This window comes from Genypterus blacodes, unplaced genomic scaffold, assembly GCF_046128005.1.
Source record: "Genypterus blacodes isolate CSIRO-AG114 ecotype Tasmania unplaced genomic scaffold, CSIRO-AGI_Gbla_v1 ptg000055l_1, whole genome shotgun sequence".
NCBI lineage: Eukaryota > Metazoa > Chordata > Actinopteri > Ophidiiformes > Ophidiidae > Genypterus > Genypterus blacodes.
Window position 1 is genome coordinate 2,307,501 of NW_027466867.1, and position 12,500 is coordinate 2,320,000.

The 12,500-nt window shown below is 51.3% G+C and overlaps 1 protein-coding gene across 9 annotated transcripts in view; it reads right to left on the bottom strand.

The window, feature by feature from the left end:
- Window positions 1-12,500, bottom strand: part of raraa (retinoic acid receptor, alpha a) — a 123,803-nt gene that overhangs the window by 30,032 nt on the left and 81,271 nt on the right. The window contains exon 1 of one of the 9 annotated variants that reach the window (XM_076152248.1): window positions 2,915-4,062. The exons of 6 other annotated variants lie outside the window; for them this stretch is intronic. In XM_076152248.1, coding sequence (XP_076008363.1) covers window positions 2,915-3,092 — 178 coding nt within the window. In that variant the 5' untranslated portion in view covers window positions 3,093-4,062. Of the gene's footprint in view, window positions 1-2,914; window positions 4,063-12,500 lie in introns of those variants that run through there. 2 more of the 9 variants (XM_076152246.1, XM_076152247.1) reach the window with 2 other exon arrangements.

The window sequence follows — 12,500 nt, forward strand, 5'->3', positions numbered from 1 at the left end:
CATGGGTTTGCACTCCGCCGGCACGCTGGAACCTTCCCGCTCTCCTCATTCACTCCGACCAACCTTCCCCTTCATCATTGCCCAAAATTGCTCCTGCCGTTACAGACCGTTGCACTGGAAAACAATAAAATACCATCTGTTTTTTCTTGGGCCTCCTCTCCTGCTAGGCCAGAGGACTTCCGCACTTAAAGACCACATGAGTCAGATTAAGCTGCCGGTCACTTGCACCTCAAACATGCAGCTTTGGTTGCAAGAAGCACCAGTTGGCAGCCTTTCGGGAAGACAAACTAGCCCAAAGTTTGCCCTTCTCCCTGCCTCATCTACCTCTCTCTCTCTCTCTCTCTCTCAAGTCCCCGGTCACAGCCGCCCGTCCTTTGTATCGCACACAGCCCAGCCTGGGGGGAAAGAAACAAAGAGCAAAAGGTCTACGGGCCGGTGAGCATTTCAGCCCGCCGTGCAATCCCTCTTTCCTCCATACTCCCTCTGCACTATGTGTGTGTGTGTGTGACAGTCATGTGAACAAGGCCGTGCACATTCCTTCATGCATGAGCCCCGTAATTGCTGTAAGGATTCTGACAGGCACCCGGTGAAAAATTAAGTGCATTAAGTCTGCAAAGCCCGAGCGTTTCACCATGAAGAGTCAGCATTGTTGTTTTGCATCTAATCAGATTACAAGCGGTTTGTTGACGCGGCCCGGCGACTGGAGTAACGCGCTACGACGGCGGTCTGGGTGGAAACGGGGCGAGACGAAGACGTGAAGCATCTTTAAAGAAGTAATAACATCAGGGGCTGAAGTGTCCATATGATCTGGCTTTGAGCCCAGACACTTAATGGCTTGGCGAGGCTGCTTCAGGCCAGTTTCACTCCAGTGGAGATGTCAGTGAGTGCACTCGTACAGCACGGCCGGGCTCGTCTGCAAAGCCCTATAATGAATAGTTATATCCACAGAGGAGAGGAGGAAAAACACAGGACCTAAAAGGGAAAAGGCTCAGGAGGGAGAAGAGAGAAGAATATCTTAAACTCAGCAGCAAGCTGTTCCCAGTCCCACGTGTGTGTGAGGACGACACGGTGCAAGGGGACCCTGTGTGAAATTTGCATTGGACAACAAAACTAGGAACAGATCAAAACATGGCTGGTTTGGATTGTGGTTTTTGAGAGAAGAAGAAGAAGAAGAAGAAGAAGAAGAAGAAGAGGAAGAAGAAGGGGAAGATCAGAGAAGTTTGCTGTTTCTCTGAGCCAATAAGCCTCTGACGTACACCATGACACAAACGGGTGAGGTGCCTCTCTGCTCCCCCCCCCCCCCCACTCCCCCATTCAGCACTAAATTTTTTATTACATTCAAGCAGTAAGGCAAGGAGCAGCTCCCCCCCTCCTCCTTACACACACACACACACACACTCCCCACCCCCCTGCAACTCCTCTGTTGAGCAAAACAATGTGGAGTGGAGCAGGGATCAGAGGTCTTTTCCTGGGCCACCCCCCCCCCCTCCTCCTCCCTGAGCCCCCCTCAGACAAGCTCACATGGTTTGAATCAATGCTGCCACTAGAGCCGCTCAGAGGGCCGATCCCACAGATAGCATTAAGCTCTCAAGAGCTTTTTAAAAAATTAGACCAATACAATTTGTCCTGTTAGAGAGGGAGAATCTTTCTGTAATGATCACACACAGAGAAACAAAAGGAAGCTACAAAACGCAGCGCGGGGGGACAATTACAGCGCAAACAAAGTGGTGTAGAGCTCCAAACATGAGAAAGTCCAGTCTAAATGTGCCTTTGTGGTCTCTATAGTCCAGAGACCAGGAGGAAATTGGCCCTTAAGAGCCTGTGGAGATTCCTGCCATTTACACTCCTTCAGCTGTGAAAGACAACAGAGCTATCTCTCTCCTATAAAAAGGCCCGGTGTGCTTTGTGCCGCGCAGGCCCCCCCCCCCCCCCCCCCCCCCTTCACCTCCCCCTTTTGAGGTGAGGAATGGGACGGACCTCAATGATACTTTGTTGTTGCGGTCAAACTCTCTCTCTCTCTCTCTCTCTCTCTCTCTTATTGCAGGAGATGTGGTGTAAATTCTGGGAACTGAAGCCTCCCAAAGACAAACTACTTCACCAAACACACACACACACACACACACACACACACACACACACACACACACACACACACACACTTAGTCCAGTCTAACCGAGGAACAGTAGGAGTATCTTTACACAGAAAGCCTGTGTGTGTATTTATTAAAGATTAAATATGTATGATGCTCTTCCTATATGTGTGTATGCTCACACACAGATTGCTGCAATTTAAAGAGGTGGTAAAAAAAAGGGGGGGGAATCAACCATACTGCCCCCCCCCGCCCCAAGCGTTTGTTTAAAGTGTGTAAATGTCCACAGAGAGCCTGAGTGCTGCTGAGGCCTCATCATGGAACTGTGTGGCCTGTGGGTGCAGCGATCCAGATTACCAGAGGGATAACACAGGCATGAGAGTTTGATCTGATTAACAGTTGAGTGGAGGGGGGGCACAGCTTGCACACACACACACACACACACACACTCAAAACACAGAGTTCCTGGGAGGGATGTGCACATTTCAGGAGGGCAAAGAGCCCTGCTGGATCGGAGGAGCTGCAGTTTGAGAGGAATCTAGCAGCGCACAGAGGCGAATACAGATGCAGAGAAGACAGGGGCTGGAAAGTGGGTCAAGTATGTGTAATGTACTTATGAGGCTCAGCCGTGATGTAGACGAGATGTTAGGTGTCTGCTGCAGGAGAGAACCTCAACCAGGCAGCGATAAAGAGGTTATTATGACGTATTTGACGCCATTTGAGAGAGATATAGACACATATATGAGGCTTCAACGTGAACTTCAGCCCCTGGTTAGTGAGATGAAGTTGTGGGTGGGTGGGTGGGTGGGTGGGGGGGCACCTACAGTGATTGGAGCCGTTCCAGTGCTGGTTCCTGATGGACGTGCTGTAGGGATGAGGCGCCCCGGGCACCAGTCCTTTCTCCGGGATCAAGCATCCTCTGCTCTGGTTGTAGTAATCCATCATTAAAAACGGGTTCGGGCTGGGATTCAGTCCCACAACGTCCACGCTCTCATACATCATACGGAGGCGGCGGGGGTGTGTTATGATCAAAGAAGGAAAAATAAAGAGATAAGAAAAAGAAAAATCACGGAACTATTTGGAGCCGAGCCGTGCGGGGTTCAGCTCGGCTGCGACGGAGGCCCCGACGGGACAAAACGGCATTAAATTCGAATGAAAAGTGATAAATCCAAACACAAGTGAGGCGGATAAACATTTGGCATCTTCGTTAATGGAGAAACCGAGCAGGATCAGCGTGTGTTCAGCCTCAGTTTGTACACGGGATCTAACACAACCACCAGCATGATGTTTCACCCGAATCTGCACAACAAAACAAGACGGAATAATAGAAAGAATAATAATAATAATAACAACTTCGCTCCTCTCGGCCTCGCTCACACACGGAGCAACATTAGAGCTCGTATCCAGAGCGCGGAGGAGGAGCAGCGGGGAAGAATAAGAAGAAACTCCCGGTAAAAGCAAGAAAAATAAAAAAAATAGTAACACAAAATCTCCCAAATCAGCGTCGACAACGCGGCTAGATTATCGATTATCGGGGTCCCGGCAGAGGGAAAGGTTGTGGGGTTAAATCCCGGTCCGGTTTGCAGTTTGTCCTTTTCGGGATACGGACGATTGTCCCGTGTGCGCCCGCCGTGGGTTGGACCTCCTGTCAGCCCCGTGGACGAGCCGCTCTCCGTCCGTGCGTCCGTGCGTCGGTGCGTGCGTTAGTGGCGCTTCCCCCCGCGTCCTCCCGGGTTGCCAGGTTCGCATTCAAAAAGATAATAAAGCCGCCTTGTTTGTGTTTTGCAAAAGCAAAAATAAAGGGGGGTGTGGAGGGGGGGCGACAGAGGTAGAGAGACACAGGGGGGAGAGAGAGAGAGAGAGAGAGAGAGAAAGAGAGATCAGCAGCCTAAATCCTCCCCGCACCAAAACCGCGCTGCTGCTATCATGTTCTGCAGAAATGTGACAAGGCGCAGCAGCTGAGGGCTTTGGCTCCTCCTCCACTCCTCTCTCTCTCTCTCTTTTTCTCTCTCTCTCTCTCTTCCCCCTCAGTCTCTTTTCATGCGTCGCTCCTCCCACCTTTAACCCCTTCAGGGACACCAGCTCCCTCCCAAACACTGCATGGGACCGTGCGGCCCCCCCACCCTCCCCCCTCTCGTATTTAGGTACGGGGTCTTTAAATAGAAACCTATTGGAGGATATAATTAAGAGCTGCGCCTGGTGATGAGTCTTTCATATCTGAGGAGACATAATTGAGTGCTGGGGCTCTCTCTTCCTCTCTTTCCTGGAAGTACCACTCTGGGTCCTCACTCTTTATTTTGGCCCCTCCTCCCCGCTAATTTGACCCTTTCCCTCACGCTCTCATCAGTCCCCTCACTCCCCGATTCTCTCTTCCCCCCATCCAGCGTCTCCCTAATTTGCCTAATGCTATGCGGCTGAACTTTTCCTGAACCCAGGGAAGTGAGCAGCCTCACCTCCTGGTGACCCACACGCTGACTCCCATTCGCCTTCCCTGCCTCTCACCCAATCGCACATTATTCCAGGTTTCCCCACCTTTGTGCAGGACCCCCGGTGTAACACGTTACACATTTCCACCCGTGCTGCCCGGCGAGGTGCCTGCGTCGGCTCAGCGCAGATAAAGTAACAAACTGATACCAAACTTGTCTCACAGCTGGGAGAGACTCCAGCAGGCTGCTTTCATGCCTCACAGCTCCACTGCCTCCACACTAAAGATGTTACACCACCTTACATTCCATGCAACATTGTTCCCACTTGTTAAGTAAACCTGCAGCTGGAGCAAAGCTTCCACAGCAAAACTAGATAAGAATCACGTGGCGGAAAACATCAGAAGTGGGAAAAGGAGTCCATGGTGTGGGTCGGGCTGCAGGATTTGTTAAAGAAAAGTCAAATTATTGGTTTAAACTGCAATAACTATCTTGTAGTATGTTAGTAAGAGGCTCCTTGTCAAAGTAAAACAGTTCTAAGCTGACAAAGGATTCAAAACATATAGATTTTGCAGCTAAACATATTTATCACCCGCGTTATGGACCGGACTTTTACCACGGTCCCTAACTGTGATAGACGGATGGATTATCAAGCTCTGTTGTCATCAGTTCAGAAAGCAGAAACGCACTAATGATAATGGAGAAACGGTGTAAATGACCAACACTATCATTTAGAGAGCATTACACACTATTACATGGTTAAATAAATTGACAAATTGTGCGACTCCTTCTATTTACATGAAGCATTTTCCCATCAAAGTCCCTGGCAAACACATGTAGCACCGTCGATCACGCACGTCTGAGATTACACTTGAAGAATCCAAACCTGGCAGCCCGTTTTTTATTTCCCTCCCTCCTCTTCCTCCTGCACTGGACGGCCCATAAATGACTCCCGGCACACATAAACGGCAATAAAACCATATCCAAAATAAGCTCTTTGTGGCTTTTGAATTTATTACCGGACCAAACGGTTTCAAATCTGCTAATTCATAGAGTGGGTTGTGATTGTGAGTGACACACAGGAAATGTTCTCCTTACGCTCACAGATGTCTTCTATCATGATGTCTGTTACAAAAAAACTCTTTGTGTCCCAGGGCATGAATCAACACACACACACACACACACACACACACACACACACACACACAGGCCTGTTCATAGGAGGATCCAAGGGGAGACTGTCTAAATTTGCCCACCCATGCCTTGTTAAAGTCACTAAGGACATCTATCTCACTTTGTTTTCCATCCACGCCAAGCGGCCAACATCAATGTTCAACCTCTCGGTAAGGGAAGACCTAGAAAAATAAATTGGGACATGCGAGCCGGGGGTCAGGAGCGTGCTTAGGCAAATAAGTGGGGGGGGGCACTGACCCTCTCACAGCAGGGAGGGGAGACAGAGCTTCAGCACTACACTGCCAATGTACACAGGCAAGAGGACTGGACCTTCATGTCCTGCTCGTCGGTGCAGATAGTGATCCTGTAGAGAGTGAGAGCTGCACGTGTGTCGTCCTCGCTTGTAAACCACATCCCTGCTTCACCTCCCCCCCCTCTCCTCCCCAACAAGACTTTCCCCTGAGCCGCAGGTCACAGCTGGAGATGACCAACAAGCTCTATCTGCATAAAGCCCAGCAGGGGGTCCCGGGCCCGTGCCCCGCCCCCACTGACTGTGACACTTATTAAACACAGACTCCACTCTGTTTACTCCACCTGATAAGAGCCCAGTGTGCAGGCCCGGGTCAGGCCGACCCCTCGCCTGCACACTGATAGTGGAGACACACATTCCTCGACAGGATTAGCCCTCTGAGTAATAGCTGTCAGAAAATGCTAATTCTGCCGACTGTGTGTTCTTCTCTAGGGGGCGGGGGTGTATTCAGTGATTCCTCGAGTAAGACCCTGTGACTGCAAAGCACAAGAGAAGAGATAACAGATTGTTGATCATTGCCTATTAGAGAAGGAGTGGGCGAAGAAAAACACAAGATTGGGCCGCAGAAATTCTTCAGTTATCTCACATTTACCTAACAAGAAATACTTTATCTGCTTTAAGGGGATGCAGCCTCAAAGCAAGAGCAGAATGCTACACATAAACACGAGCAGACTCAAGACTAAAAGCAATATCACATGAATACAAGACAACCAGAGAAGCACAGAGTAACACAAACTGACTGAGGCTCATTCATGAAGCTCCTCAGGTGTTAATTAGCACACCGGTGTTCTATTACCGACATGTTGTGAGAGGTTTGCCAGGTACGAGTCAATGAGAGCCAGGGTGTTAATGAGCTTTATTCTGGTGTAAAAGCAAAGTGGGCATGAGGAGGATTTGTCCTTACTGCAAATGAAGACACACTCAGATTCAGACGTTTTTCATACCTGAGTAAGTCCATTTACAGCTGCATTAAGATGTTTAAATGACATCTGATCAGATCAAAACATCACGTCAGGTCTTGTCTATCATCTCTATTGATCACTAACACATGTGAACCAATTGCAGTTTTAATAACCACCCAGGTTTCTTTACCATTATGTTTTAAAGTTAGACCAAAATGGGGTTTTAAGACTTTCCGCCGACATGCAAATGAGCAGATCCCCCCGATGCAGCTTAATAACGCAGTGCAGGCAAAGTAAATACAGAGAGGGTTAAAACCAGCGGAGACGGGGCGGCAAAGAGGTTCAGCCCAGGCCGACACGCCACAGCCGAGGTGCCTCTGTAAGTGCCACACTCCCGAAAACATGGAAAAGTACTTTGGCAGGGCGCAGGAGGGCCGGGGCAGGACGCTGCTGTGGCCCGGGCTTCAAAGTGTCGCTGCACAAAAGCCCCAAGAGCGAAGAGACGACGGCGACGACGACGACGACGACGGCGGCGACGACGACGGCGATGACGGAGGCCCGATCAAAGCGTCAGAAATAGACGCTTATATAAGCGCAAATAATAGAGGAATGCCACAAATGGTAAACATGGCATCCTTGATTTAGAGCAAAGCTGGAAGTGGAGAGTCCAGCCAGGAGGAGAAGGGGGGAGGGGGAGGGGGAGGAGGAGGAGGAGGAGGAGGAGGAGGAGGAGAGCATTTCAGGACGGAATTCAAAGAGTTTTATGGGTAAGGGCGGAGAGGAGATTGCTGGCTGGACCTTGAGGGTGTCAAACAATTTTTACTGCCCCTACTCTCTCTCTTTCTTTACCCCAATCAGGGGTGTTAGGAAGCAGTAAAGTGTGTTCCTCCCCCTCCCCTAAAGAGACGAGCCAACAGGTTCAGACCAACAATAGGCCGTTATGTCATCTGGCTTATTGTGCGTGATAAAAAAAAAAAAAAAAAGAGGTGGAAACAGACTTCCTCTCCTCTGCAAACGCACCGAGCCGAGCCAGCGCAGGGACGGGGAACGCTGGAGACGATCCACCAACATCTGCAATCAGCCGTCCCAGGACTCTTGCGTTCTCGCGCTCGGAGGAGATTTCTCTTCCTCCGCGGTGACGGACGCTTCCTGCTCAGCCAGGACTTAACTGGAGCGGACGAACGCAACGAAAATCCCTATCGCCTCGCCGCTAGACAGGAGAGAGTCCGCCGAGATCTGGTTGTCCTGGAAACGGCAACAACAGCGCAGACCTGCTGTATCACTTGGACAACACTTGGCTCGGGTAAAAGCTTTTCTCCTGACAAGATAAGGCCAGACATGTTTGAGTTAGGACGGCCTGGGCCTAATTTTAGAGTTCCTGTCTGCCTTAGCGGCCACTACACCTCCTCCACCTCCTTTACCTCCTCCACCCCCCTCCTCTCTCATGCACATGTGCCAGCAGATGGCTAATGCCCAGACGATAAAGAAGTTGGGACAAGCCGCCGCAAAAGCTTTCCGTCTTGCTTTAAGCTTCCCGGCGACCTAATAAAGCGGCACAGCGGGGAAAGACAAAGAAAGGAGAGGAGATGGGAAGCACTAAAGGGATGAAATGTGTCCTAATTTGGGAGTCGGGCAGGGAGACGCCTGAAGACGAGGCTTGTTCCTAACCACTCTGCCCGTAAGACGAGAGAAACACGGCAACGCTCTCCTGCTCGTCTACATGGAAGTCCAAATGCTCAGTCCTGCCACCACGTCATTCCCTTATTGTCATGACGTGTACAGTATGTGATTCTGTGTGTGTGTGTGTGTGTGTGTGTGTGTGTGTTTACACAGCTGGTTCTGTGGAGCCAGTACAGGCAGCACCAGCCAAACCCAACAGCTGGGCTCCCCGACAGAGAGCCGACGTGTAACGGGGGCCCGGCCCTTCGCTGTGAGAACAAGATGCAGATATCGATGAACACAGCGACACGTCCAACTCTATTCTGTTGATCTACCGGACACACACACACACTTGCACACCGAATCTGAGCCAAACGTAAACGCTTCTATAGATGTCTACTGCAGAACTCTCTCCCCTCTGAGCGGCTGCAGGGATCTTTGTGTCATTATCCCTTTAATGTCCCTCTGACAGCAGATTCCAGCCTTTATGGTTCAGGCCTATATCTGCCCATAAAGCCCTTTATTGTTGAGACCAGCTCTATGGTGGCCGTAACCTGGTTTTCCCATTTTTTATGGGGACCTTCGCTATATCACCGGGGGGAGGACAAAGCTGCCCACCATCGGTGTTTACCAAAGTATGGGCTCGTCATAAATCCATCATGGCCGGCGGCATTCTAGAAATGCCTCAGCAGAGAGAGAGGGAGAGAGAGAGAGAGAGAGAGAGAGAGAGAGAGAGGGAGAGAGGGAGAGAGGGAGAGAGAGAGGGAGAGAGGGAGAGAGAGAGAGAGAGAGAGAGGGAGAGAGGGAGAGAGAGGGAGAGAGGAGGGGTGGTGAAGAGACGGGGCTTATTGTGCGTCTGGTGATGGTCCACACACTCTGCGGCCTTGAGTCAGAGAGACCATCTCAGCAATGATCATTAGGTCCATGTTCCTTTGCCCCGAGTCCATCACTCAGCAAATCAAGAGAAAATTGCAATAGACGTTTCCCCTGGAGGAAGGATATTTCAATATAGCTCATCCAGGACTTGGAATGGCCTCCATTAGCTGTCAGGACCGGGGAGACGGCTAGTACACACAAATGGACACACTGCTAATTCTATTAAGGGAAGACGGAGTGAGTGAGAGTGAAAGAGGGGAGCAGGAGCATCAGAGGAGGAGAGGAGGGGAGAGAGAGAGGAGGAGAAGAAGAAGTGAAAGTGAGGACATTAAAGTTAGAAGAGAGAGGAGAGAAGAGAAGAGGAGAGGAGAGGAGAGGAGAGGAGAGGGTAGGGGAGGAGCCCCACCTGCACAGATGAAGGATCAGATAAAGATTCCTGACCGCAGCTTCACACGACACAGAGCGAGAGAAAGAGAGAGAGAGCAGGGAAAACAGGAAAGGAAACCAATCATCTCCTGAGCTCTCATATCTCCTGTGATGTCTGATTTGAGCCACTTCAGCTCAATCACAGACCATCAGCCATCTGGTTGTCGCGCACACACACCCGCCCTCTCCCCCCTCTCTCTCTCTCCCTCTCTCTCTCGCACCGCTTTTCCCCTCTTCAGTTTTTCAAGTGCAGCAGAGGGCCGATTTCCCGTTTTCCATTCAGAAGTGTGATACTGGGGGTGGGCTGGAGTGGAGGGGGGAGGAGGGGGGAGGAGGTGAAGGGAGGGAGTCAGCGGTTCGCTTTAAGTGGATTGCCCTCGGTCTGGTTGTGCCCGGCCCAAAGCATTATAACACCTCGGCGAGTGACCTCCACTTGAGCGGCGCCCCCTGACTCCAGAGACAGGCACGCCGCGCCGAGCTGCGGCTGATTGTTGTGGCGAACACAAAGATCAAATGTAGCCAATGAACCGCACAGAGGTTTGTGACTGCGGGGCTGAATGTGCAGTCATGGCGTTATGGGAGGGGGGGGTGGGGGGGAGGGGGTTTGTTGGAGTCTCTGCCGCTTTCTTCCACGATAGAAACACGGCGCTCTCGCCCTGCAACCTCGCCTGCTCACGTCCTTTCAGTAAGAAAGTGCCGAGGTGTGTCAGACGCTTAGCCAGCAGGAAGACGGGAGCCAGGGACAACAAAGACCCTCGCCGGAGCAACAGACCGCCGCGGCTCGACCCCGTGACAAATGCCCCCGCCAGCGACACCGCCACGGCGACGGGGCGGGGAGGGGAGGGGAGAGGGGGGGGGGGGGGGTCATGGCTCATCTCATTCCTAACCTGGGGTGGGGGAGCAGGAGGAGGGTTAATGGAATGGATGACTCGGCCACATTAAAAGAGAAGAAGGGAGGCAGAGTGATGAGGGGGGGGGGGCATCATCAGCATTTCAAAAGAAGAGAATGTAGATGGAGCAGCTTCTGTCCTTTCTTCACCGCCGTCCAACATCGCACCCGGCCCAGCCCCAGCATGTGTGTGTGTGTGTGTGTGTGTGTGTATGCTTAATAGATGGACAGGAGAAATAAGAAGCGAATGCCTGCAGGACCCCCCCGCCCCCCTCACCCCTAAAGAGAGGAGTTAATTGGATGAGAGGCGGCACCTTTTTACCCAGGAGTCCCTGAGGTGCATGTGGGTCAACCTGAGGACCGGGGAACATCCCTGACAATGAGAAGCGCCCGGTCAGGGGAACCGGGCACACACATACACACACACACACACACATCGCATCTACATGCCATTAAAAAGCAAAGAGGGGATCGCGGCGCTGCTCGGTGAGTATAATGAAGTGTTGTGTTATCGCGGTGTGAGGCCGCCCATTAAGGAAACACACGTGGAGGAGCCACGCTCTAATTACATGCCTGACTAAATCCTTTTACAAGTCAACAATCCACTGAGTTTACTTTGATATTTCTGCTCATTTCAATAATAATAGCTTTAAGGTGCATACCTGGCATCGGAAAAAGCTGTTTCATTGACTACACTGTGGCTTAATCAAAGTGTGTGTAAACGCACCGGATGAATAAATGAAGTGCTGCTGCCGTCCCTGCAATATTCCCACATTACAGCAAAGAGAAGCCGGAGCGCCTGGAGGGGGAAGAGCACGCCCGACATCACATGGCTTCTTATCCTATACGCCCAATATAGCATCAGCACAGAGACGCCACTGTCCTGCCGCTTAACAACGTTATACACAAGCGCCACGCGGACGACAACGCTCCACGCCAACCAGGACGGGATTCGCCGGGAATTTTGTGGGGGTTTTAGAAAGAAACTAAAAGAAAGTGTCTACTTTTGGAGTCGGGCTTATCGCTTTTTCTCCGCCTGTAAACAAAAGCACATAGGCGGTAACTATGGCGACCCGAACCATCTGTGTTGCCAACCCCCCTAGGGAGGGCGAGCGTCTCAATAGCGAGTAAATAGGGAATCACAACAACACAAAGGTGAATGGTTGAGAGGGGGCCGATCATTAGCCAGAGAGATCTGACTCTGCTCAGTGTGACACCGAGACAGGAGGAGGAGGAGGATATGGAGAAAGAAGCCTGATAATATTTAACCAGCGCAGATCTATCATCAATCTGGACCCCCCCCGCCCCGCCTCATCAGTCCTGGCCCCCCCGGCCCCGGCCCCATTGTCATTCAGACCCCCGGCTCTCCCTTTTCACTCCTTATTCAATATTTTGGAGCCATTGTTCCACCTTACATGCACCCCGAATCCCCCCAACACAGACTCTCAACTACATTACTTTTCCCGCTCTGACCGCTGAAAAGGAGCAGGCGAGGGTGGGGGAGTGTGTGTGTGTGTGTGTGTGTGGCGGAGGGGGGGGGGGCTTCATATGTTATGGTGTCAGCGGTAACAAAAACGTCAGCCGGCCGTGGAGAGAACTCTGTGTTTTGCATGCATGCACAAACGTCGGGCAGCGGCGTGCACTCTGTCACACACTTTCTCTCACACACACACACACACAATGACCCGGTGGGCTTTGCCGGCTTCTTTGAATGAAAAGGAGAAGTCATTTATCCGACTCATCTTCGCTGCA